The 27389-nt window shown below is 36.8% G+C and overlaps 1 protein-coding gene across 1 annotated transcript in view; it reads left to right on the forward strand.

The window, feature by feature from the left end:
- The window catches only part of ABCA13 (ATP binding cassette subfamily A member 13), a 181900-nt gene extending 156511 nt beyond the window's left edge, over positions 1-25389 (forward strand). The window contains exons 52-57 of the mRNA XM_040547761.1: positions 3638-3772; positions 6248-6351; positions 8977-9069; positions 21586-21691; positions 22840-22977; positions 24488-25389. Of these exons, the coding sequence (XP_040403695.1) occupies positions 3638-3772; positions 6248-6351; positions 8977-9069; positions 21586-21691; positions 22840-22977; positions 24488-24577 (666 nt within the window). The 3' untranslated portion in view covers positions 24578-25389. The remainder of the gene's footprint in view (positions 1-3637; positions 3773-6247; positions 6352-8976; positions 9070-21585; positions 21692-22839; positions 22978-24487) is intronic.
- The last annotated feature ends 2000 nt before the right edge of the window (positions 25390-27389 follow it).

Below are 27389 nucleotides of genomic sequence, written 5' to 3' on the forward strand. Positions count from 1 at the left end.
ACTAAAAGCAAACTAAAACCACCCTCCCCCCATCCTCCCTCTTCCACCTCCCCTCCCCAAGCGGTGCAGGGGAATGGGGAATGGGGGCTGCGGTCAGTCCCCTTCTGTCAGCTTCGTCTCTGCCGCTCCTTCACAGTCACACTGCCTATCTCTGCTCCATGTGGGGTCCCTCCCACGGGATGCCGTCCTTCACGAACTGATCCTGCGTGGGCTGCCCACAGGCAGCAGCTCTTCAAGAACTGCTCCCACATGGGTCTGTACACGTCCCTCCTTCTGCACTGACCTTGGGGGCTACAGGGCTGCTTCTCACTCCTCTCTCTCCCAGCTGTTGTCACACAGCAGTTCTGCCCCCCACCCAAATCTGCTCTCCCAGAGGCCCAACCAGCATCGTTCCCTGGCTCAGCTCTGGCCAGCAGTGGGTCCCTTTTGGAGCCGGCTGGAGCTGGCTCTGATCTGACATGGGGCAGCTGCTCGGCTCTGCTCACAGAGGCCACCCTGCAGCCCCCCTGCTACCAAAACCTTGCCATGTAAACCCAATATACTTGCTGCCTTTTCTGGAATGCAAGTAGTCTTCAGGAAATGCAGAAAGTATTCAGGGATTTGGCTTAGATTTTACAGATTCAAGGACTTATTCCAATGAGTATTCCAAAGTTGAGGGAACTATTAAATTAATCTGGAAAAAAACAAAAACCATTTTTTCTTTAGATATTAGACTTGGTTAGGGAAAAATAAATCAGTTTAAGGAATGTTGGAAAATAGGGAAATTGTTATCTTAAAGATATAAATTCTGTTATCTGGATGGGGGGAAGAGAAAGGGAGGAAAGATTAAATTCATGACTACAGGAATGAGTAGATGTAAAACATCTTTATGGTTCAAATGCACTCACAAAATATATATTTGCGTATAACTGCGTCTTTTCATTTGGCCTCAGTGTTACCAACTTGCTAAATAAATTGATGTATCTCCTCACTCTTCACTGCTGAAAGTAATTGAAACCAGAAATAGAACATCATGATGAATATGACAAGGAGGGAGAGAAGGTGATTGTGGATATATCTCATATTCACTAAAGGAAGGAAACCATTAGAATTGTAAACGTCTTGCATAATTGTGTGTATCTGAAGATTTTTCACATGTCCAATTCTGGATTTCACTTAAAGTCGTTTAAGAGGGATTTTCATTTTTACTTTATGGTACACTATGATGCAAACCAGAAGACACCACTGGTTATACAGATAAATGAAGTTATAATGAAGATGTGCAGGCTCTTCCACACTATATCTAATGTATAATATATCTACTTTCATTCAGATGACATTTTCATTATCATTTAGGTCACTTTAGAATCATAGAATCCATAGAATGGTGAAGGGTCTGGAGGGCAAGATATATGAGGAGTGGCTGATGTCACTTGATTTATTCAGCCCAGAGCAGAGGAGACTGAAAGGAGACCTCGTCGCAGTCTTACAGCTTCCTCATGAGGGGGAGTGGAGGGGCAGGCACTGATCTCTTTTCTCTGGTGACCAGCAATAGGACCTGAGGAAACATCTTGAAGCTGTGACAGGGGTGGTTCAGGCTGGGTGTTACGAAAAGGTTCTGCACCCGGAGGGTGGTCAGGCACTGGGACAGGCTCCCCAGGGCAGTGGTCACAGCACCGAGCCTGCTGGAGTTCAAGAAGCGTTTGGACAATGCTCTCAGACATGTGGTCTGATTTTTTGGGTGATCCTTTGGGGACCCAGGAGTTGGACTCGATGATCCTTGTGAGTCCCTTCCAACTGAGGATATTCTATGATTCTGTGATTTGTAGGAGGATAATCCTCTCATCACTAACATGCATGCATTTCCAGTGGTAGCAATGTTAAATCAGCTAGTAGAGTGGATAAGCAGTTTACCATGTGCTTTAGAGGTATTTATTTTACAGGCTGCTTGAGTGTATAAGAAGACCTATGTTTGAAAGATAAAACAAAACAACAGCAAAAACACAAACCAAACCAAACAAACACAACAACAAAAACAAAAGACTCTCAGCTGTTATATCTTCTAATTAAGCTTAGGCTTTCAACTGTTTCTAAAGCCACAGAATATTTGAGTTTGCAGCACTGGTACTGGTATACAGCAATAGTGTCTAAAGGAAAGCAAAACACTATGAATTACCTCTGAAACAGCAGAAGATGTGAACTTTTCAGTATAAAATTGCTTGTGGATGGTTTGATGGTTGTTGATTAAGCTTTTTTTTTTGAATGTAGGTTTTGTCTGAGAACATCCACTGCTCTCAGGTTATACGATAAGGTACACAGAACACAAGTGACTTTGGAATGCCAGTGCCAGTGTCTATGCTAGAGCATTCCAGATTCCTACCACTGCAGCATCATTCCTGCCTACAAAGAACTACCTCTTGGAGATGTCTTTTATTTTTATGCATACTACTGAAAATTTTGCTAGAAGGGTCATGAATATCTTGAGTATTGTCTCCTAAGGAAATTGCATAAAGTTCTCATGAAAATGATTGTTTATGGCAGTTTACTTGAAATGGATAGTGAATATTCACAATATTGTTGATTGATATATTGTTTTCTGTTAGATTTTCTAAATTAACTCAACACTGTCCATCTGATGTGACTAATCCTTCCAGTATTTGCTTTTTGCTAAAGGTAGCACAGAGGGAGCAAAAATAATGCATAATACTGTAGTGGATGCTCTGGTGTTGGATCTGAGACATGAGTTAGAGCATCATGCAACTACTTGTTACAAGAATCCCCTGGTTGTGCTACATCTAGCATAAAGGCAGATTGGCTATAGTATGAATTTGATCACCTGATGATGATAGAGCCACCCAGCAGCATGCCTCTAAACACATAGTGTTTTGCAGGGTGTCTGTTAGTGCTGAGTAGAAGACTCCTACATGTTTTTGCATGAGGTCTCTGGATGGTCTAGCAGTGATAGTTGATATAGGTGGAACAAGGCTCTTGGTACACTTAAAGTTCTTTAGCAGCAGTATTTAAGGGAGCATTGTACATTAGGATTGTCTCTGACTGGTAGAGAAGAAAGGCCATAGAGGATATAAACATTGTCTCCTGCTGCACTCTTGTGCATGACCAGTGTAGATCAGAAATACTTATTTAAGCAATTACACTCAAGAACTGGGTCTAATTTGCCCTTCCCCTTTACTCCAAAGGTCTGCTAATTTAATCCTAAATTACCTTTTGTCTTTAAGAAACTGTAAATATTTGATCCATGACTTGCTTTTCTGCCATTACCATTTTTGTGGCTGATGTAGAATTTTATTTCCTGAATTTCAGTCACTGAGGTGTTTGATCAGGTGAATACTGGAGAACTAAGTGAAATGAGGAACATTTTAGATCATTGAGCTGCTAAACCAAAGTGAATACAAATGACTGTTACAAGGAATGACAAAGCCAAATTTTTTATATAAGAAAATCCTTATTCTTTGTGGGGAGGAAAAGGGTCCCAAAGTAGCTTTTTGTGCACCTCTATGATTCAGAAGTAATAATATGCAGCAAATGGGGGTAAATAAGGAAATAACTTGTATGTTTGCTTTTAATCTGCACGAACAGGGTATTTAAATGCTGCCTTATTTGGCTTGTCTTTGTTGACTTTCAAATTTCTAAACTGCAGGTAGCAGAAGACCTTGTCAACCGGTTGCATCTCAATGCCCATGTTGACAAACTGGTGAGAACATACAGTGCTGGCACAAAGAGAAAGCTCTCTACTGCTGTGGCTTTAGTTGGTAAACCCCAAATACTTTTACTGGTGAGTAGAGGCAGTACTGCGGCTACTTTGGAAACATGATAAATGCATTGAATTTCCTCGTCTTGCGTGTTGCTTTAATAATAATCAGGTAGTTTTCTGGTCAGTCAAGAAGTAATTGATACACAAGTGATCAACTGTCCTGTTTGCTTTGCTGTATGAACTTTGTATGAATTTTATTCACCAGTGCTTCCAAATCACAATCTGACATTGTTTTTCCTTTTTTCTTTTTTCTTCTTTTCCTTGGGGCAATGGGATGGGCAAGGAAAAAGGACCCCAAACAAGTACAAATGCAATTATAGCATCCCATGACCCAAATAGATAAATAATTATGTTAAGATTTCTTTATGTAGAAGAGAAAAAAAATGCTGTAAAATACATTAATGATGTATGTACTCTTTACTTTGTATATAACATGAGAAAAATATATATGAACAATTCTACTGGCTGTCTCAAGAAGGAAGATTCTGATTTTAGTGAGTAATTTGGTGCTGGCGTTACTAATTACCTGTCTTTTTGAGGATTTTCATATTCCTTGCTTCATCACGCTTCATAAATTTGTCCGTTTTTTATGGTTTTATTGGATTCACTAATCCTGAATGGTATTAAATTGAATTATGTGTTGTCTTGGTGCCCACATTCTACCATTCATTTAGGCTTGAAACTAGCCTTTCCAGCATAAACAATGTCTTTTGTATTGAAGATCATGGAATTACAAAGCTATGGGAATTTTGTACTGTATTCTTTTTGTCATCACTACATATTTTTTTCACTAGAGATGAGACCACTCTTCCTCCAACCTTGGGTGGGAAGATCTCAACCAGTTCAGTGGTTGAATCAGCCTTTCAGAATTGTCAGGAGGACGTGATTTGTTCCCCGGAGTAGAGAGGGCAAATAGTACTTCTAGTCATAGATCACAGACTAAGTAGAAAAATATAAAATTGGTGTTGTTGTAGGGTTTATATTTCCAAAGCTGTGTACGTTCTGAAAATGAGACATATTTTGTTTCTTCTAGCTTCATAATGTTGACTCACTTCTGAGTTGAATTATTTTATTTACATTTTATGCTTAAACTGACGCTGGTTCAGTTAGTAAAAGGAGATAATCTTAATTCAGTGCTTTTTTCCTGATCTTAGAAAATGCTCTAACTGTTTTTTAATGTTTTTATGACAGCTTGCTACAGCAAGTAGCCATACCTTCAGGGCAGATGCTATTGCATATGTAATGACAAAAGGAAAGAAATGTATAAACATGTGAAACACTTTAAAAGATTTGGTTGGTTTTAAAAAAGCTATCTGATTTTAAGGGAGCTGCTCAATATTTTAAAAAATTCTCCCTTTTTTTTTGTCTGAGAAGCAAAAGCACCAATGTAAACTACTGTATCTGCTTCCAGCTTGCATCCAGGATTGTAGCTATTAATTTAGGTGATAGCCGTAGTTTTTATTATCATTATTATATTTTATTTTCAGTTTTACTGCTTTTAAACTTTGTTTTGTTACCCCTCTACAGTTAAGAGGCTGAACCGAATTCCTTTTCACCTTTGTTGTTGGTAGCTAAGCACCACAATCAGCATCAGACAGGATGCTTTATTTGCTTTGTTTCTTGATAACTCTGCTTACAATTTTCAGCTAGGAGTCCTTGCTGCAAATACATTAGCCAAGCCCATGCTATCCTAATTTGGTATGTCATGAAGGTGCTGACAGCCCTCATGAAATTGTACAGTATTAAAATTAACTTAAAGAGTTTAAAGAGTTAAAGAGACTTCTCGCTAGTTTTGTTGTGACAGAGAATAGCTTTTGACAATAAGATACCATTCCTTATGTTTCTATGAGAAGAAGAGGTCAAAATTTGATCTACTGAGTACAGCAGGATTAGATAGGAAGGGGAAATGTAGCCTTTTGTAGCTTTGCTTCTTTCTCCGTGGAAGCCGTCTGAGTCGGAAACAGGAAAAGTCAGAGAGTTTGCATTGGGTAGCGCTGGTTGGGTCATTATTTAGTTCTGTGGATTCTTTCCGTCATGGGTGGGAGTTTTTCTAAAGGGACTCTAGGAGTAACAGCTGGAGGATGTAGAGTCCAAACATACTGTCCATGCCTTGTATGGGGTGAGCAGTAGCAAGCAGCTGTGAGTTACAGGAGTTCTTCAGCACTTGTTTGTGCTCATGGCAGCTATGCATGTAGGGGAACAGACACAAACCAAAACCTTGCAGAATGTATATATATACATATATATATTACATATATACACACACACACATACACATCTCTTGAATAAAAAAAAATGCATTTTATAAATATAGAAATGAAGTTAAATGTACTAACACAAAAAACTGATCAGGGTGTCTTTTCAGTTATCTCCCCAAACCATAGTTTTTAAAAAGAGACAAATATGTACTGTTACTGTGAATTCTGTCCATGCTGGGCTGGAAGTCTGCTGTCTTTTTCCTGTGCTGCTTTATCATTATTTTCATTTTTCCCATAGGATGAGCCCAGTTCCGGGATGGATCCTTGCTCTAAACGCTACCTTTGGAAAACCATTCTGAAGGAAGTTCAGGATGGCTGTGCAGCTGTGCTGACATCCCACAGGTGCGACCCTTATTACAGCAGCAAGCATATTCCTATTCTCCTTCCTCACTTGCTCTTAACTGAGGGCAGAGGAGCATATTCTGAAGGCATATTCACTCTTTTTTCACTCTCATATTCACTATTTTTGGTATCTTATGGCAACTCCTTCCTGCTCATGAAAGTTGAACTTACATAAATCATAAATATTTTCCATATACATTTTTCAAGGATTAGATTGTGGCTTAAGGAGGCTACAGGCAGAAAGATGATGCAGTGATTCTTCCCTTTTCTATGCTCTTTCCATTCAATGTTGCAGCATCTCTTCTTGTTCAGAACAAAAGTTATCCTTTTGCAGTTGCCCACTTTACAAATCCTTAGAAACATGGGAGTGGAAAGCCCTTTTCTGATTTTATTAATGATTTTGTTTTGCATGAGTGTATTGAAGGAGAATGCTGTAGTATGCTAAAGACACATACCTCAGCTATTCTCTGTATCCACTGCTGGAAATGGAAGGATTGACCCTGTCTTCTTGGAAGCGTGTATCTTGTCAATTCTTTGGTATGGTTATTGGTGCATCATTTTATTGGGGAAAACATCAGAACTGTTTTGTAATGTCTATAGTAGAATGGAATAAATTACATGTTCCCCTAGGGAATATAGTATAGTCAGTATAATTATATATAAAATGTCTTTGATTGAAGGTCATGAAAACATGCCCAGAAAGGACAAAAAATGATTAATCAAAACAGCAACATGATGTTTTGGCCAAATGAAATTTGAAAGATAAATGAATCAATAACAGAATGTAGCAAAACTTCCTTATAGGTTTGCTAGATGTTAAATTTTTCAGATGTTCTCAAAAAGTCTATTTGTTGTCCCTGCACGTGTGCGTGCGACATTATTGCTGAAAAAAATGCATTCAGAAGTTTCAAGAATTCTGTTTATAGAAACTGAATCTTCAAAAGCACATACCTGTATTTGATCCCCAAGTGTTTACCAGCTCACTCATTAGGGAACAGAAGTTACACAGTGTGAATTAAATCATCTTCAGTAAATTTTGCTTTAACTTTCCAGTCCATAGTAAGAACCCTCTGTTGTCAAACACCAGCTAAACAGAAGAGATGTGTGGTCTCATTATTAATATGCTGTGAACAGAATAAATAAATAAATAAATCCATCAAATAAATTGTAACTAATTGCTCATTTAGCTCCACAAATTAATGACTTCTGGCTGAAGCAGTTATAAGTACAGTGATAGTGTACACATCTCGTTTCTAATTAATCAGACATTGTTGTGCCAGGTTGGATGAAGGAGAAATTATTTTATACCATTTCCTGAAGGCCATTGGAGATTTATTTGAGATTATTCTCTTGAAGGCTGCTTCATAAGTAAAGTATTCCTTCTTATGAAATGAATCTTTATGCATATCAGCAAGTAAATGCACCGAGGTATAGAAATGGTTTCCTGTGTAAAGATTGGCTTTTGAGACCTATTCATTTCATTTTCAGAAAAAATGTGCAACTTGTGTTTTGAGGCAGGAGAGGCATGTGGTTGTATTGACTGTCCATACAGGCCTAAATTTGTGTTATTTTGTCCTAACTGGGAACTGTTATGCCAAGAGGAGCATTATGACATACTACATGCCAAAATGACTCAGCTAACTTCCTGCTTTGTGGGAAAATGCGTTAGCTGTCTCCCCATCTCTCTCAAACATAGTGGCTTGTGGTATGGCAGTTTTCACCCTATTCCTGTCCCATTTTAAGAAAATTATTCCTAGGAGGGTACTTAATCTCCCTGCTCACTCAGTAAATACTATAATTTGGACTGCTGTATGGCTGAGGCATTCAAGAAGACTTTTTAGCTTTCTCAGAGGCAATGGGGAAGTAAGCACAGTGAATTGCAAGAACATCAAACAACTTTGACTTCTCTTTGAGAAGTCAACTCTTTGATGAATATGTCCTGACTGATGTCCTGTCTGAAGCAATACTTTGGAAGAAATGCTTACATAATTCTGTGTAATATGTAGAAAGGCAGCATATCTGCCCTAAGCTTTACAAGTCAAAGTTATTCTTTATCATCTGAAGCAGCCATATCTAACAGAATCATGCTGTTCTATTCAGTTGCTTTTCCATGTCCTAAATTCTGTTTGGACTATAGTGTATTGCATCTTCTTCTGTCCTGCAGTCAGGCTAAGGGTAACTTTCCTTTTTAAGGAGATATATTTTGCAAGAGGTGAGCTGAGCAAACTTCATTTTTCTCCCTCTGTCCCTTTGCTTAAAATGACCACAAACATGTTTTACAGGGAATAATGGTCTCACACTCAGTGGCATTTCTGAGACTGCCTACCAGGTGTGTGGTAATAAAACCCTTGTATCATAGCTAGATTGGTCAAATTAGTTATGGACTAAAACCATAAACTCAGTTTTGAGGCTCTTTTCTAGCTGTCATGTGGTAATTATGTTTTGGTATGAACCAACGAGGGCTACAATTTCAACTGTTGCCGTTAAAGCCAAAGGTTTTGTTGTACCTATTTTTTCAGCTGTTCAGATTACTTCCATTTTAATTAAAGGTAGGTATAAATAGTGTTCTCTGTTTTCACTTGTCTTCTTTTAACCCCTTTTTCTTTTCTCCACCATGTTTTGTAGTATGGAGGAATGTGAAGCCCTTTGCACACGGCTTGCTATTATGGTGAATGGAAGCTTCAAGTGTCTTGGTTCTCCCCAGCACATTAAAAACAGGTATTATATATCAACATTGAATCTTCTGCAGATACCTTCAGTCTCAGAACTGGCTAGATATTTAGTAGTGCCAAGGCATAAATACTTATGACTGCTAAGCACATCTTTTCCTGCCATCACTGAAGTTAAAAAAGGAGCCAATTAGGATATCTCAGCAAGCTAAATTGACATATGGCATTACTAAAATGCTTTGTAGTCTTCACTGGTAATTGAAGAAGACAGATCTGTATCTAAATGAAGCACTTCTGCACTCAATCTGAGAAATGCATTGTCAGATTTCAACATTCTGTGATATAATGGGATACCCTTTAGTTCCTTGTGATAATTTTTCGTAAGAGAAAGAAGCACTTAACAGGTCAGCAGACAGTAAGACAATGCATTTTGAACCATTACTGTCTCCTAACAAATTCACTGGTAATTTTAGATATTTATGCTATAGTTTTCTGCTTTCTTTTCCTGGTGTGGATGAGCATCTCTTCTGCTTCAACTCTGCTCATAAGTTAATTTAACATCTGTTTATGGGGATGTTTATTTAGAGGATGGGCTGAATTCACCATGAAGAAAACAGGACCAGAAGTGGAAGGCAGACCTGCTGCAACTTAGAGACAGAACATTTACATTCAGTGATAAGTAGAACTTTTATGGCATCCAGACAGCCAGCTGTGTAATGGCATTGCTCATTTACAAGCTGCAAAGCCACAATGGTTTGTACCAGCTCAGCATTTAGCACTCTTGAGTACAGATACACTTGACAATGTAAACAAGCTCTACAGAAACTGTGCTACGTTATGGGTATAAAGCACTCTGTAGTCTCATACAACTTTTTGTCCCTTGAGGGCACTTCTGGCTTTCTGTCCTTTGGATAGAACTGTAGGCCCTTGCTTCTCAGCTGCATTAGCATGGCAGGCCTGAATCATGTTTACCTTAATGTACTCTTTCCTTCCAAGTTTTTTTTTTTTTTTTTTTTTTTTTTAACAGCAAAATAGACCTTCAGACCTATGAACAGGATGGTGAAAAGAACTGAGGTCTGCTTCCATATTTGTGCTTGTTCCCTGTGGTCATATTCATGTTTGCATGCCATTCAGAGTAGTTACCTCAGTTTCTGGAGGCAGGAGAAGCCCTCTAGGAGTTTCCACTTCTTTTGTTTCTAGGTCTTTTTCTTTGCTATCTAGTACATTTTGGCCAAATTTCAAAACATAGAAAGGTCTATTATCCCACTAGCTGAAGTAGTTTAGTAGGACTGCAGGCACCCTTATTCCTTTTGTAGTAAGAGACAGATGTCTGTAGAAGACAATGTAGACCTCGGGCAGGTAAAAATGCTTTTTGAAGATGTGCATGTCCCCCGAAAAGGGAAAACAGTATTACTAGGTTCTTAGGCACTTCAGTTGAGTGTGTAAGATAGCTATGATAAATGTGGGCATTCTCTCTCTCTCTCTTTTTTTCTGTTTTCTTTCTTTTTTTTTTTTCTTTTTTTTTCTTTTTTTTTTTTTTAATATTTCAGTTCCTCTGGAGGGTGTGTGTGTCTCTGTCTCCTCAGCTTGACCATGAGGGGGGAACATTCCACAAAGTTTAGGTTCACCATTATCCTCTCAGTGACTTTGTCACTGTTTTGCCCCTCCTGATGCTTCCTTTAGCAGCATCTTTTCATCCAGCTTTTTTTGGAAGTAAGAAATCCTAAACATACTCATAATTACACACCATATTCATATAAATAGGACATTTCTTGATTTTTCTATCCTCTCTCTCTAGATACTCTTTCAGGTGGAGAGAGCTGCTGGGGTTGTTCAGCCTGGAGAAGAGAAGGCTCTGGGGAGACCTCATTGCAGCCTTCCAGTACCTAAGGGGGGCCTATGGGAAAGCTGGGGAGGGACTCTTTGTCAGGGAGTGTGGTGATAGGATGAGGAGTAACGGTTTTAAACTAAAGAGAGAAACTTTAGATTAGATATTAGGAAGAAATTCTTTACTATGAGTGTGGTGAGGCACTGGAGCAGTTTGCCCAGAGAACCTGTGGATGCCCCCTCCCTTGAGGTATTTAAGGCCAGGCTGGATGGGGCGTTGAGCAACCTGGTCTGGTGGGAGGTGTCCCTGGCCATGGCAGGGGGTTGGAATCAGATGGCTTTTAAGGTCCCTTTCAACCCAAACCATTCTATGATTCTATAATATACCTCTTTCAGATCACAGTAAGAAATTCAGTGCAGAAGAATAAACTATGTGACATGCTGGAAGAATACTCAAATTAATTCTAAGAACATCAAGACATTCACAGATCAGCCATTCACAAGTCAATGCTGTATCAGCTCCTCTTTTAAGCTCTCCAAACCAAGTTCAAGATGAAAATGTTTGGTAGTCATATTCATAGTAATTATTTTTTAAATCTCTCTCTATATATATAAAACAAAACTAAGATTACATACTAGCAGCAGGTTCGTGTTTCTTGTATTGCCATGACTTTAAAGCAAATCAGTAGCATTCATGTGGGTTAATATGTGCACTGGACACCTGTATCACTGAAGCTTTCAATTGAAACTGTGTAGGTGAAGCTGCACGAAGATTTTCATTTAAGGCAAGACTAAAATCCCTTTAACTCCTAGCTTGTTGATTGATTTAGTCTCCAAATTTTCCGCACCTATTGTTCAGGAACATATTGAATTTTTCTAAAACTTTAAAACCTTTTATTAGGATAAAATAATCACTAGCTTTACCAAAGGATTTAATTAAAATTATACAGTTGTCTGAATTCTCTCTGACTGCCTAATTCATTTTCTTGGCTTCTGAGAGCAAAAACAACTGTAGAGAGCGTAGTCTTAAAACCTCATATACAAGCAGCTGTTAAAGCTGCTTTTTTTTTTTTTTTTTAAATTAAATGTACAGTAAAGAGATTTCCATGCTTTCTTTGGAAAACTTTTGATAAGTGCTGTGGAGAAGCCAAAAAATGTCCTTGTATTGCTATTTTTATGTTATTTACTCTAGTTTCCAGTCTTCCCTCCAGACAGACCTACTGACTGTGGTTTTCTTCACTTGTCCATACAGTGCTCCATCATAGACTTCAGGTTATCACACACCTAATAAATATGGTCATCGTTAAGGGTTTAAGAAGTCTAGTACCTCTGTATAATTCACCTTCCAAACCTATCTTAGGACAATTTCCAGATATGCTACCATGTGCCTGTCTTGCAGAGGACTTCTCCATCTGCATGAGAGAAGCAGGATTCCTTTACTTACTACTCCAAACCATTGAAATAATTAAGATTTAAATTATTGTAATTGTCATTTTCTCACTTTCCACTGTGATTATCCTTATCGTCCTGAAAAACGTCCAGGACCTGAAAGAGTTTATCCTTCCTTCCCATTTTCCTTCCCTCCCTGTGATATGTATATGATAGTCCTGTCACATACTTTCATATGGAGCAAAACTTTTTTCCTTCTAAAATGATAAACCATAAAAATTTCTAAATCTTTTCTTTGGAAAGAAGTCTGCCAGCTGAAGAACACTTTCCTTAACAGCTGTATCCACTGGTATGATTGCTGGTTAATTCTTTTTTTTCAGTGTTTACCTGCATTAACACAGTCTGGTGTATTTGTCCCTGCCACCTTCTCAGAGTAAAAAACCCCATTGCTTTACATTTTATTTAACAAAACTCTTTCATGAAGCAATGTAAGTGAAAAAAAAGCACAAGAAAAACTAATTTTCCTGCACCTGATTTGATCTAAATTACTCATACTATAGAAATTGTTTCTTGATGATGCTTTTGTGTGTTCATACTGGCAGTATACGTAATTAATATTAACAAGCAGGAATTGTACCAAAAGAAATTCATGGGGGCCATCATCGTAGATTATTATGGTTTTGTGTTGTGTTAGATTTTACAACTCATGATTTTTTATTTTTCTCTTATTTATAAGCAGCTGTTGATATCTTTGGTCTATCTTCAATTTGTTTCTACAAATTAGATTGAACAAATACTTAAAAATCAATTACAGGTAACCTAATCTAGCTTTGACTGGATAAAAGAAAGAAATGTAAACACTGTATGAACATTTAAACCAGAGCACTTTCATAGAGGTTTTATTTATGATAGAATGAGTCCTAGATTTTAAGAAATTACTGTGGAAGCACATTTTAATATTACATGTGATAGTATTAAAATCTTAGGATTTTTTTTTCCTCTTTTATATGTAGCTACATTCACTAAAATAACATTTTTCTTCTCTTTGTGGGGATTCTGTCTGTCTTGACGGAAACCATCAGAATTGTTTTATTTGCTTTTCCTTTAGTACCATTCCAGCCTATAAAGTCTAGTTATGATTGCCTTTTTGATGGATGCTTGATGAAGTCTTAATGGGTCTTCCTTGGAGCCCTGTTAAATTTCCTTCTTTGCTGTGGTGGGAACTTTCAAGGATTCAGCTTTCTTTCTCAGTACACTTTCAGCCCTCGGCAGATGCAAAAGACCATAGTCTTGGACTGAATACAGGTTTGTCAGATGGCAGTACAAAATTCTGCTATGAAGGCTATGAGTGAGCTCCAGGAAGATGCTAATGTGCTTTTTAATGTGCATAAAAGCTTCATAGGGATATAAAAAGTGACACATACTGCTTCTAATGTGTGAGACTTGTTTAATTTTTCCAGCTCTTGTGCAAGCCTGTTACCAAGTGCTCACCCAAAAATGTCTCCTCTCCACAATTGAAGGTATTTTAGGTTTTATTCCCAACTGTTGAGCCCTGACTATGTTTATCTGTTTAAACATTTAAAGTACCCTCAAATATTTCTCAGTAGTATGGGTATTAGACTTCTTTAGAAGAGCTCTTTTTTTTTTTTTTTTTTTTCAGGTGGCAAATTTCTGAATAAGGCCAAAAGAGGTGTTAGCCAGGAAGAATGAATTGAAGAGTAATTTCCAAAAAGTTAGCATCTTAGTTCTAGATATAGTTTGTATGAGATAGATGTGTTAGCAGTTGTGCCTATTAAAACAGAATTTCAGTTGACTCCTGCCAACTGAGTCAATTACTCTAAACTGTGAATGGATTACATCTAAACGATCTCTCCAGTATTCTCCATTATACTTAATGTTTTTTTAAAAAATAACAGAAGCATTTCCATGTTAGGTACAGCTGGCCAATCCTATGGGAACAACATTTTGAGTACCATTCTTCATTTTAGGGCCATCTGGACAGACTTCTTTTAGCTGAAAAATCCATACCAATTTTTCAAGTGCTGGACACACATCAAGTCATTGTTCAAATTGTATCAGCAAGCCATCTGATTAAATTACCCAGCAATTAATCCATTTGTTATAGCAGTTAGAATGGAAGATGTGTTGCCAAGCTATTTACACTTTACATTTTTTAGAAGGTTGATTAAGAATATTTTACTGCTTTTCTCAAGATAACTCGCATGTGGATTTCTTAAATGGAAAAAGAAAGGATTAAGTTTAAAGATCTTATGAATATTTCAGCCGTCATTGGACAGCGTGTTATCATACTAACAGGAATATTTGCAGTGACTTTCTTACATGCCATAAAATGTAGAAGTGATGATATTCAAAAATATAATTTTTATTCCTGTTGATAGACAACATAAATGTGTATTCATGCAATATAGCTATTTTTAAATCTTCCCAGAGGAAATCTTTAAGAAAACAGTTCTACAACTTTAAAAGCATATGCATTGTGAGTTCAGAAATCAGAGCTATCTTCATACTCATAAAAAACTTTGTGCAACATTAGTTCAGCCCTACTCTGTATGTACATCACAATGCAATTTTGGGGGGTGAAATTTTATATGGTGTTTCCTGCAGGACACTGCAGTATAGCTGCATACTTGTATTCTCTTCCCCTAGCATGTGATCTGTCTTTACTAGGCATTTTTCAAACCTGTCTCTAAATATACTATTATCAGCATTCATTAGAGCAGTACTTTGTAAATATTAACATCTATGTTTTCAATGATACTTCCAGGAAACAGGATTTGAAATAATTATCTCCATTTTATAGAGATGTAACTGGAGCATGACAAATATGCTAAAGTTAAAAGGTTTTGGGTAGCCAATCTGAGCAGTTTATGACTAAATATTTTAACACTACGTAGTGCTTGGTATTCTCAAAACTACAAAGCCATTGCTATTTTCAGCTGTAGCAGTGAGTGTTATGAAAGTACTATGAATTCCTTCTGCAGATTGGAGCCCTAGGTCTCAAGGTGGGCACTTAGCAGGGTAGGAAGCAGTAGTGAAAAATGTGGTCTGAGTGAATTACCACGGGTCACAGAGGTGTACTGGAGTGGAAGGGTAGGATTTGCTTCCACAGAGCCGTTTTCATCCACCAGAACGGTGAAGAACTTACTCAGCAATCTGCTATCTTACTTACAACATTTTCCAGATGTTTCAGTAAACAAAATCAATTCTCTGAGCATTTAACTCCAGTTTATCTTATAAACTCTTCACGGTAGGGATTTCTATAAGAGATACTATGCAGTGATGCAATTAAAGCTTATATAATAATGCAGATATTCCAATTGTTTGAATGTGGATTTTAGAGCTGACCTTCATTCTAACATTTTTTGAACTTGAGAATTTGAACTTAAATTGTTGGTAAGGTCCTTTCAATAGACATCTTAGTGTATAATATTCTGATAAAAAAAAAAAAAATCACTACAAAAACAAACAGAAAACAGTGACAGAAACACATAGACAATATTACTTCCTTCTGCTTTTTTGACTGTTGAGCCCCAGAAGGCACTTTAAGGAACTGTTGTTCTGGTTCTTTGTAGGCTCCGCCATCAGCCTTGCATAGAATTACAGTGCTGCTCTTCCTATTTCTCAGGGAATGCAATATGTAAGTAAAAAAAGAGTAACAGATCTCTGATACTTGCCTGTATATGCAAACACAAGCACATATACATACGTTTGTACAGGGACAGATTTTGTGTGCATACAGTTGTACATACAATTAATAAGATTTTTTGAAGTTTTTACCACATATTTGGAAATCATACCTAAGCATTTAAAAGCCTGAAATTCAGAAAGCAAGGTAGCATTGTACCCTGCATTGTTCATAATCTGAGACTATCACTGTTATTGCAATGATATTATTGAATATAGAAATTTACTTTAGGTGACTTTGTATGAAAGCTTGGAGTATATGTGAACACAAATGCATGTACAATGTATTTGAACAAGTATAACTTGTTGTTTTAATAGCTGTTTTTATGTTTCTATTGTTATCCTGGAAAAATCATAATCAATTAAAAAAAGATGAAACAATCTATGAATAGTATATGGAAGATAGATTTTATAAGTTAGTTGTTATTGCATCTAATTAAGTTTTTATTGTTTGTTCAGCAGCACTAAGGTTGTTCTGAATAATTGCAGAATGGATTTGCGTTTTACAAGTTATTTTTGCATTTGATAGTAACATTTTTTTAAAAATAAAGCAAGTATTTCACATACCTCAAATTTAGAAACCTTTCTTCTTAGATATTGTCTTTCTCTACCACTTAATAGTGAATGACCTGAATCTGTATCCTGTGCCTGAGTAATCATATTGGAATAACTGTTGGCTTGTCTAGATGAGACTTTATGGAAAGCAGAACCTTATCTGTCTGTAAATGAATGGAAACTGAAGCATCGTGGCAAACAGCTCAGTAACAAATTATTCTCCTTCTTTGATTTATGGCATATATTCTAAAAGATGCATTTCCTTTCAAATGTTAAGTGCCAATGTTCTTTTTATTTTTTATTCAATAATGTCATTTTGGAGTATTCTTTTAATCACTCAGACTAGTGCTTATATAAAGTATGCACATTGTATTTCCACAAGTAAACTTTTTGTGAGCTGTAATTTTTTGATGTGTGTGTATAAATATATACTTACATACATGCACACACACAAACACACACACACATACATATATACACACACAGATGCCAAAACTTAATAGCATAATATTCTCCAGGAAATGTAATCTTTGTTGAGTTTATTTCAAAACAACAACAACAAAAAACATAAGGATGATAAGATTTGATTTGATTTGATTTGATTTGATTTGATTTGATTTGATTTTCATCAAGGCTTAGGAAATATGGCCATGTTCTTGATTTCCTGGGGTTACATTCAGCAATTTTGGTGTGGGGAAAGAAGAGTTATGGGTTTGGAAAGAGTGTGATTCAAGGAGCTGGTCGTACTTGACTATCTTGTAAATTAAAACAGTGGTTTCTAGATTAGGTTTTGTTTGTTTGTGAACAAGCAAATTCCTAACAATTTTAAAGGAAATTGTTTATTAGAGATATAATAAAGACTATTGCAGAGCAAATAGAAAGAAGTCTGCTGATACTGGACTTGATTTTTTACCTTTCACAGAAAACAGGATGTCATGGGCTAGCTCTGAAAAACAGTGTGTTAGTACCTCTAGGGACCCCTTTTGACCATCCAAGTGTAGGCTCATCTGAGTACAAGGCATTGTATTTCAGGAACTTTTCTTATTCCCACTCAAATCTCTAACCCAGGACCTCTGAAAAATGGGCTGAAGAGAACACTGAGAAGTTAGTATTACTTGGTTTGCTTAAAGTGGTAGCCCCTCTACTTGGTATTTATGAGAATTTTTAACCTTTTGGCAAATGAATGTACTTCCATTCCTACTGCAAGGCTAGAAGGAGCCCCAAGAAAGCAGCCTGGGGGGCTTGCTCATAAATCTGGCTACACCTTAGTCCATTGTGTGACTGCAGCTTGGGTGGACATACATGTGAACTAGCTTAATATTATCTATCCTTATACTATTGACAGCATGGCTGCCATCATGGCTACATCAAGGGCTGGAAACCCCCTCCGAAAATAGGGGAACCATTTGGGAGGTTAGCCCAGGCTGACCTCTACTTTGTTATATTTTTACTACCAGCTACAAGGTCAGACCAAAGACCCATCTAACATTGTATCCTCTCTGTCTAATACTGGCCAGGAGGGAAAAGTAGGAGGACCAGATAAGCACATTAAGATACTTTTCCAGATTACTCAGCAAGCCTTCAGCAATTTGCTGCTTAGAGATTTCCTAAACCAGAAGAGCCCTTAGTGGACTCCCCCCCCCGCCCCATGAACTTCCCTAATCTCTTACTCAGCTCATGTCAAATCCTGGCATCCAGCATATCCTGTGTCAATGAGTTCTACGGTTTTCATGTGCTATATGGAAAATTAATTCCTCTTACTGAATTTGAATTCCTTTTGCTCTAATTCAATTTGATGCTCTCTGGTCTTGCATGAAAAACAGGATCATAGGAGAGTGAAGAAGCAATCATTAATTGTGTTGTCTAGGCCAGTCATGATTTGGGGCACCTTTCTACCACCTAGACATCTTTTTTTTCTGTGCTGAAAAGTTTTAGCCTGTTTTGTAATTCCCAATTGTTCCATTTTACAATTGTGAAATTGTTTCATTCCTTGTTGCCATTTTAAGTTCCATTTTTCCCTCATTATTTGAGCTGCTCAGTGAGCTTGAAGACCCATGCAATTACAGGTGTGGAGCAGTGGGATGCATTTTGTAGTCTTTGCTAAGTTCATACTTCTTCAGTTGATGCTGTTGTTAATACTCAACTACTTTAAAATCAGTCTGGGAATGTATGTGTTAGTTTCAGTCTCATGGTTGCATTTTAGTAGGTAAAGCACTCAAATAATTCTCCTAGAACTGCTGATTAAGTGAAAGTCAAGCTTAAACAACTAGCTTGACTGAGAGAAAAGAGAGAAAAGATAAAGAGCAAAAATATTTTTTGTTAAAATATGTGTTTGTGTGTGTGTATACACAAATAAAAATGCAGGTGTTGTTAAAGTGAGTGATAGAAATTAACAATGGAAAATATCTTTGTTGAATAGCTTTGAAGAGATGGTGATTCTTTTGCAACAGATGGCTGCTGAACAGGTGTGCTGGCTCAACTTAAGCCATTTTAATGATAATGTTTCCCTCCTTAGGTCTTGAACTATCAGTTGTTAAAGGTTTGATTCTAACAGTGCTAATCAAACCAGATTGTGCTTTTCCCTGTAATTCCACTTTGGGTTTCTGAATTAATTATATAGTCTGATTCAGAGAGGAAAACAGAGTGAAAAAGAATGGTCAACTCAATTTCCACTGTCTCAGTGTGCTACGGAAAGCAGCTTGCTGATTATAGCAAGGGGAAATGTTTATTGCTGATCAGCTTACTCTGTAATGGGAGCTGCTTTACTGAAGTGAATTATAAAATCAAGGTATAGAAGCATCGTAATTTGACTAGCGAGAAGAGAAAAAAATCTTTTAAAGCTTTTTATTTGTACTGTGCTGGTGTTCGTGCTGTTCACAATTTAGAATTAAACTGAAGTTGCACAGGCTTCTTGGTCTTTGCTAATCAGAATTTTGATTCATTTTCTTTGGAAACTTCATTTCATGCAACAATTTTGTTTTACGAGACCATTGAGCATCTCCATAAGCCAGCATTTTTCAAACTGTGATTCAACAGTGGATGTCTAGAAATGCCAGAAAACTGATCAGAATCAGTGATCTCTTGTAAAATGTTGCCTCAGGTTGGCTGTCATCTAAACTGAACACCCTTGTTAACTATATCCATCTTTGTAACATCTTTTTTATTGTCATATGTATTTTTGCAGGGAGGATGCTATGCATTTAAAAGATTTAATTAGAGATCTATTATGTGTTAGTAAATCATTGTGAAGCAAACCACCCAGCCACTGCTTTGGATTCTACCCTGTTCTGGATCCCTTTAGTGTAACAGCACTGTTCATCTGTCAGGTCACGCTGCTCAGTGAATAGCTGGTACCCTGCAGCTTGGACTGGAGAGGATTTATTCATATAATGTCCTTCAAGAACTAGCAAACAGGACACTGAATCAAGAATGTTTCTTCTTGCTATAATTCAGTTGGTTCAGCGGCTGTATTTGGCTAAAAACAAAATCAACTCCCTCACCCCTTCCAAAAGCAAAACAACCAAAGGCTTTATAACAATGGAGGTACAGCATAAAATAAAAGTTAAAGCCCTTACGTTGCTCTATATGCATTATAGATGAGGGACATAAGGTGCTTCATGTGACGTATTTAGCTGGCAGTTACTTAGACAGTGGTTAAACTGGACATGTCTCCAAATAGTCCTTATTATTTTTGTTACACTTTGATTGAGATTCTGTAGACATTATTTTCTATATTTGAAAAGGGCAGCATCACAGAGTATGCTACAATATTTACTTCTGCTTTGATCATGTGAAAACGTACTTCATAGCTGTCGGATCCAATTAACTCGGTTGCTACCCTGAATCACAGACGTGTACCCAGGAAGGGGCATTGGCATGAGGGAGCAATAGGGAGGATAGGTAATAGAAATAGAAGAATGGAGTGAAGGATTTGGGGATGAGTAATTCTGGGGCTGGAGCCTGAAAAAAAGGAAATAACATTGGAGTGAAGGATATGGGAGTGGTGGAATGGGAAGGTAGAGGAACCACCAGGTTTCTAGGAGGATGTGGACACGCAGCCAGAGCTCCCTGTCCCCCTCCCAGATCTGCCTTTCCGTTACTCCTGGACAACAGAGAGCAGCAGTGGCTTGGTGCCAGTAGTAAAGTCCCAGCAAAAACCCATGCTGAGAGCATTGCCACGGGTGAGAGGAAAGCTCTTCCAACTTGGCTCTGGCTGGGCTTTTTTCCCTAGTGAATAACCAAGCCAGTGAAGACTACGGGAGGGTGTGTAGCTGCAGGGAGGCATGCAGCAGCCCCAAGTCACCCCATCTCTGCTGAGCTCTGCCCTTGCCCCCAGTGCTGCATAACTTCTGTCACTTAAGCAACACGTGTGAGGCTCTGGATGTGATTTCAGTGTTGGTAGATGTATTGGAACTTCAACAACAGGTAAATCTAACAAAAAATAATGTGTTGGTTAGATTGCCTCTACTTAACTTTTATCACATCTATATTAAGAGAGAAGTTCATTTCCTAAATTATTTTTTGAAACAGATTGTGTGGCCGAAGAGCTAAAGAAAATTCATTAATTTTGCCATCTCCCTAAATACCTGTGTACTTTGTGTATCTGTAAAAACATATTGTACACATATTTGCTGAAATAAAAACTGTCCTGCTTTGTTAAAAGGTTTGAAATAGTGTTACATCATCAGAAAAGTTAAAATAAAGGATTTCTTTTTTTGTTTGTAACTAGAAAACTTCATAGCTTTTTTTTTTTCTTTTGATAACTCTTCAAAGCAGTGTTGTAATTAAAGTATACTTTAGTTAGCCTAAGGTACAAAGTATAATAAAATATAGTATTGTAACTAAAACCTATGGATAACAAAGTTTTTTTTGTTTGTTTCTATTTGTTACCATTAATTTAACAACTTTCTCATTGAAATCAGTGTCTGCTTTTTATAGTATAATGCTAATATCCCAGTGATAATGCAATAGGAGTACATGATGTTATTTACCATAATCATTACAGGAAAATTAAATGAAAAAAGAAATATATTCTTCCTGACTTCATAGTGTAGATGACTGGATCTATGTTTCTGTGTATCATTCTCAGGTTTGGGGATGGCTATTCTGTCAAAGTTTGGCTGAGCGAAGAAATAAGCTCTCGAAGAATGATTCTGGACTGTCTACAGCTGCATTTTCCTGGAGCACAATTTAAGGTACAGCTGAAATTCCTCATCCTAGTAATTATTCTACAACAAGATTAAGTGTGGGCTGATAAGAACAATGCATACATGTTTATATATATTGATTTTTTTTTTCTGGAGAAGTATGCATGTGCATCTTTTTCATTTTCCTATTAAGCAATTTTTAAAAATCTGACTTGGAATATCGATTAAATCAACTCCAAATGGTCATTTAGGCAACATAAACAAATAGGTCCTTTCTCTAAGTAATAATTTTCTTGTGATTTTATTGTTGACCAAGATAAACTTGCCTTTTTGTTCACCTGTATTAGGAATGAAGTGAGTTTGCTGAGAGTGTAGTTAAGGTCCACAGCTGGCAACTCTGTCTTTACTGGGATTCTTTTATTTGATATGAAACCTTACAAAAGACCTATACTAATTAGATTCTCTCTATATATATATGTTTTTTTTTTTTTTTTTAAATACATATATTTTCCCAGGAAACTTACCAATAAAGCGTAGAATTAAGAGAGAAAGACTTTTCTCTGGCTGAAATGAAGCTTCATAAATAAATAAATAAAACTGAAGAGCATCCTACTGCAGAAATTGTTACTAAGGATTCTTTTATATCCTATCCCATTACATTATAAATTTTCCTTTGTTTTCATTTATATCTGTGTTAGTTCAGTGCAAGGATCAAAGGCAATCTTATGATGTACAAAAGCTCAAAACAAGCACACAGATCAACAGAAAATTTCCCTTTCTTAGATACCAGCCACTTGATTACATAATGATGAGGGAATCCAATATTTTTTCATTTTGTGTATAGTCAAAGTGGGTATGTGTAAGCCTACTGGTAACTAAACTCATGTCTTCCCAAACTCCATTGTATCAGGGCTACCATCAATTAAATTTGAATCCTATAACATAAAAGAGTCCTAAATTTATATATCTTTTATGAGATTAACAAAATGTCATCTCAGAACATGCATTAAATACATATGTTCCGAGTAGAGCATTTCATTTAGCTACCAATGCAGGCAAAATATATTCTTATTTAAAAGCTCATATTGTTAATTTGCAGTGAAGGTCTGCTGAAACCAGACTGGTTAAAGCAAATACAACTTCATCATCGTGTGCATTCACTTTTATCTGTTTTTATTATTTTTACTTTTTTATAGGGACAGCATCTTAACCTGCTTGAGTACCATGTCCCTCGAAGTGAGGGATGCTTAGCTGAGCTCTTCAGAGTCCTAGAGAACCACAAAGATTTTCTCCAAATCAAACACTACTCCATTAACCAAACCACGCTGGAACAGGTATTTTTTTTTTTTACCGTAAACATTCTTTCTGTGTTACTGTAATTATTGATGCATTAAAATCATTTGCTGGATGTATGTGATAAACCAGCAGTTCCAGACTATCTCAGATCTACACAGTAACATGTGAACCCTACTGCTTTTACACTGCAGGTGAGCACAGTCAAAGCAGCACATGAAGCCACATGCTTGTATTATATGTGCAAGCATAATTACTGCTTAGATGCATCCCATTCTGTGTGGGATGAGAAGGCGGGACTGTGAACTACCCTCCACAGTATAAAAGTTGGGATCTTACCAACACCCTTCAAAAGACTGAACAAGTCTGTAAATCACAGTAAACCATAGGCTTACAGGACATTTTCCTTTGAGTTTTCTTTTTTTTGCAGTGAGTATTATGCTGCACAATAGAGAACAGTGGAAATGCACAAACAGACAGAAGAGACCCCACTATTAACAACAAAGAAATCCTATTTGGGCAGAAGGAATAGGAGAACAATAGCAAGGGTGGGATTTCTGAGTGGCTGTGATGTGTTAGAGCATTCTTGTATGCAACTTCTTGTTATGTATTCTGCAAACTGACAGAGTCACATCTAGTCAAAATATTAATTTGTATGATAAATGGTGTGAACATATTCCTTTTACCCTTGTGCAAATCATTAGTGAAATATTCTGATTTGTACTAATCTTTTAACTGCTTGTAAATTATCTATTCACCGAATAGCTGAATGTATGATGATTCCAGCCTGATGATTGTTCAGGAGTTGTTCACTCAAGCTTACTTCCTCTGCATTATTCATGGTGATTCATCACCTCAGTCACCTACTCTTGTTTCTTCTCCCTGACTAACTGAGTGTCAGTCTTAAACAGGAAAATAGTTCTCTTGAATAACAAACACCCTTATTATCCACCCTGTTTGTTTGCATGTGAATAATATGATCATTTGAATCAAGAATAGCCATCTTTCCCTCTCCATTCCTTGCTGTCAAATAGTTGTGTGATTTAAAAGTAAACAAGTCTTTCTGTAGTAAGATCTGTTTAGAAAAAAAAAAAAGTATATATAAAGGAGGCACATGAGTTGTTGAATCATTACTGTGTAGTGTTCAGAAGTATATCTTTGCCTTGAAATATCTGGACCTTCATCTGTGTGATGGTGGTTGATAGAAACAGCAGGCTCAAGTTCTTCTGGCATGCCATTTAAATGCAAAGTAAAACAATTATTTCTCAGTAACTTGTGCAGCAGTAAAATATGATTTTCATATATAAGTTGGTAACTCATTTTACCACTGTTTTTATAGTTCATCAACCACTGTGTTAGCTGGAGAGGTGAAGAGGGATTATTTATAGAGTTTACAAAACATATCTCTAGAGGGGTTCTTGCAGCATAAACTATTAATTTTTGTGTCAGAAAAGCTTAGAAAAGCAACTGAAAAAAATCACCAGCTACGTCTCCAAAGTTTTTGTTCAAATACTGTTATTTTGAAAGTCTTACTTTTTTCTTGCCTTACAGGTATTTATTAATTTTGCTACACAACAGCAAGGTACCTCGCCTTCTTCACAGGAACCTCCCATCATTCATCAAGACCACCTGCCAGTCTAGGCTCAGAATAGGATAGAGCTTCAGCAGCATTTGTGTGTGTATGTTTGTGTATATATACACACATTTTTTTTATGTAATAAAACTTTCAGCTTTTAACATTTTGTGAGTGAGAAGAATATAGTAGGAGCAGAGGTGAGTTGGCATTTGTAGTCCAGAAGGAATGATACGAGTTCTCAGTAAAACAGGACTAGTTACATGCAGACCAAAAATCTGCCAGAAAGTAATGCTTTGAAATGAACTGGAATTTTATAATACACATGGCCTAATTAATGCAGCTTTGTGTAACAAAAAAAAAGCTGATCTGAAATGTCACTGTGTATAGTGGATTTTTTATTTTTTTTATTTTTATTTTTTTGTGGTGGATCTATATTCATTTGACTACAGTAATTTTCTCTTGCATGCACACTTAATAACTGATTTTTACATGAACAAGGCAAGAAAAAAAATCATTGAATGGTTGAAATAGCTAGGCTATCACCCAATATTTTTATTTAATAGCACAAATTGAGAGCCTTTTGACTTCTGCATTAATTCAGATCTGTGTTGTGACAAGCTAAATTAGCCTTTTTATTGTATAAAGGATGCACTATATTCCACGAGGGTCTATGTTAAAGAGGGTATTAGTGTACTAGTCTGCTTCGCAGTTATGTTAAGTAAATTTAATAAGGCTTCATAAATCATACTTGACTATGACTTTTCCCTTACGCCTACAGGTTGCTGCTGGTGGAATTCTCAAGTATCTTTTTAATGACCTATTTCCTTTTCCCCAGCTTTTTTTTTTTTTCTTAAGAAAATGTCAAAATTCTGTTTAAGGGGCATATTAAAAAAATAAGCTAAGCATTCAAACATTGATCAATAAACTTTTCAATAATTGTGTATTTTGGTGCTAGATACTTCCTATGAGGCAATGCCAAAGCCTTCAGCCTGTGCACATGTAAAAGAAGTGAACTCTAATGAATAAAAACTCCTTTTGTTTTGTGGAAAAAAAATAATGAAAAATTTCTTGGGGTAAGCTGCTGGCTTTTCCAAGTCAAGCCCTTTGGCAATCCTGTAAAAGTAGCTGATATCACTTTTGTTGGACTATATTGCTCAATAGTTGAAATTGTAGAACTCCTGACTTGGAAGTGTATTGCTGGGTTCTGGGGTGGGCAGAGTAGGTGGGAGTTTTACCTTGAGATTGAAAAATCTGATTTTAAAACATCATCTTTTTTAGTGCTAATGATCTAATTCCTTGCTTTACAGTGATGAAATATTAAACAACAACAACAGCAAAAAAATAAATTAAGTATTTGTGTTTTAGGCTTTGCAAGCTGACTCAGAAGACTGCTTATTAATGCTTTTACTAACACTTGGTTTGTTGTTGTGGTTTTGTCCCACTTTGCTTTTCTAAAATTAGAATTCAGGTTGCCTATTTTTATAAAGGTGAAATGAAGTCCTAAAGGAAAAAAAAAAAGTGAAGATTTACAGACTTGACATACAGACTTGTAGGTATCTATAGATCAAAGCAAGTGAGTTTATGAAATTACTTTATTACCCTGGTACAATGGGATGGCTGTGCTGGGGTGAACGCAATTAACTTTTTTCTGAATGAGGCTGGGAGTGTGAAGTTTCTCAGGTTTACAAACAGAACAAGAATGGTCAGTCTTCAGTCTTAGCAGTGTGTGAAAGAAGTAGGGGGCAAAAGAAAAAGCAGGCAGATGCTGGAAATTTCGGCAGAAACGGGGGTATGCTAAGAGTGGCCTGCTTAGGGTGGAAGAAACTGAATGTACAAGGCACAACCAAGCATCTTTGAGTCACAGTCTGAATCCACTCAACAGAAGAAAGCTTCTGGAGTTGTTGCTGGGATGGAAAAATAGAAAGGAAAGTATGGCAAGAAGTTGGGTATAGGGCTTTTTTTTTTTTTCTTCCCTGTTGCTATGTTTATATCTATAAATTGGTGGCATTATGATTGATCGGCTTTTTTTCTTTTTATTTTATACTATTTTTATTTTTTAATAATCTCTAATATCTCTGTCTTTCAACCATCACAAGTCCTTAAAAAATGAACAATACATGAGGAAATTTAGAAGGTTGGTTTTGGGAAAGGGGAGAGTGTCAGTTCTCGGGCATAAGGCAGCCTAGCTTAAAAGTCCCATTTGTATAGAATTGTGACAAGAATGCCTATTTCTGCCTAGGAAGTGTGACAGGGAGTTGAATTAATAAAACAGTCCTGCAGCTTTCTTAGACCAAGGGAAGCATTAAAGCATACAGGACTTGTGTAGTGAAACTGAAAAATGGTGGCCTAGCTGAATGTGTAGATAGGGGAGCTTTTTTCAGGGTTTGGCTGTGTAACACTAATTAAATGTCATTTTTATTAAAATGTGAAAGATTATATTAGTGTAATAGATGAATACAGTAAATAAGGTTTACTTCAGACTGATGGTTGAGTAAGTTCAGTTAACAGTGTTTTTCTTTTTTAAAATTGCTTCATATGCATCTCAGGAGACCCAATTTAATTCAGGCAAGTAGCAAACAATGTTTGTCTCCCAATCCTTTATGGTTGAAGAAGGTCAAAATCTAATTGAGTTCCAGTATACTGGGTTCTCTCTCAGAGGACATTTTCCATCTACTTGAATTGCTGCATTCCTGAAATATGTGTTTCAAGACCAGTTTTTGAAGATTTTTTTTAATTAAAAAAAATAAATAATAAAAATATCCTAAACTAGGAGTCTGGACAGAAAAGGCCATTTTTATGTTAATGATGAAATAGTCCTTGAATTCACAGAGCATGCAGAAATACCTCTTCTTCTAACACTCCTGAATTTTGAATCAA

Source organism: Cygnus olor, chromosome 2 (genome assembly GCF_009769625.2).
Source record: "Cygnus olor isolate bCygOlo1 chromosome 2, bCygOlo1.pri.v2, whole genome shotgun sequence".
Taxonomy (NCBI): domain Eukaryota; kingdom Metazoa; phylum Chordata; class Aves; order Anseriformes; family Anatidae; genus Cygnus; species Cygnus olor.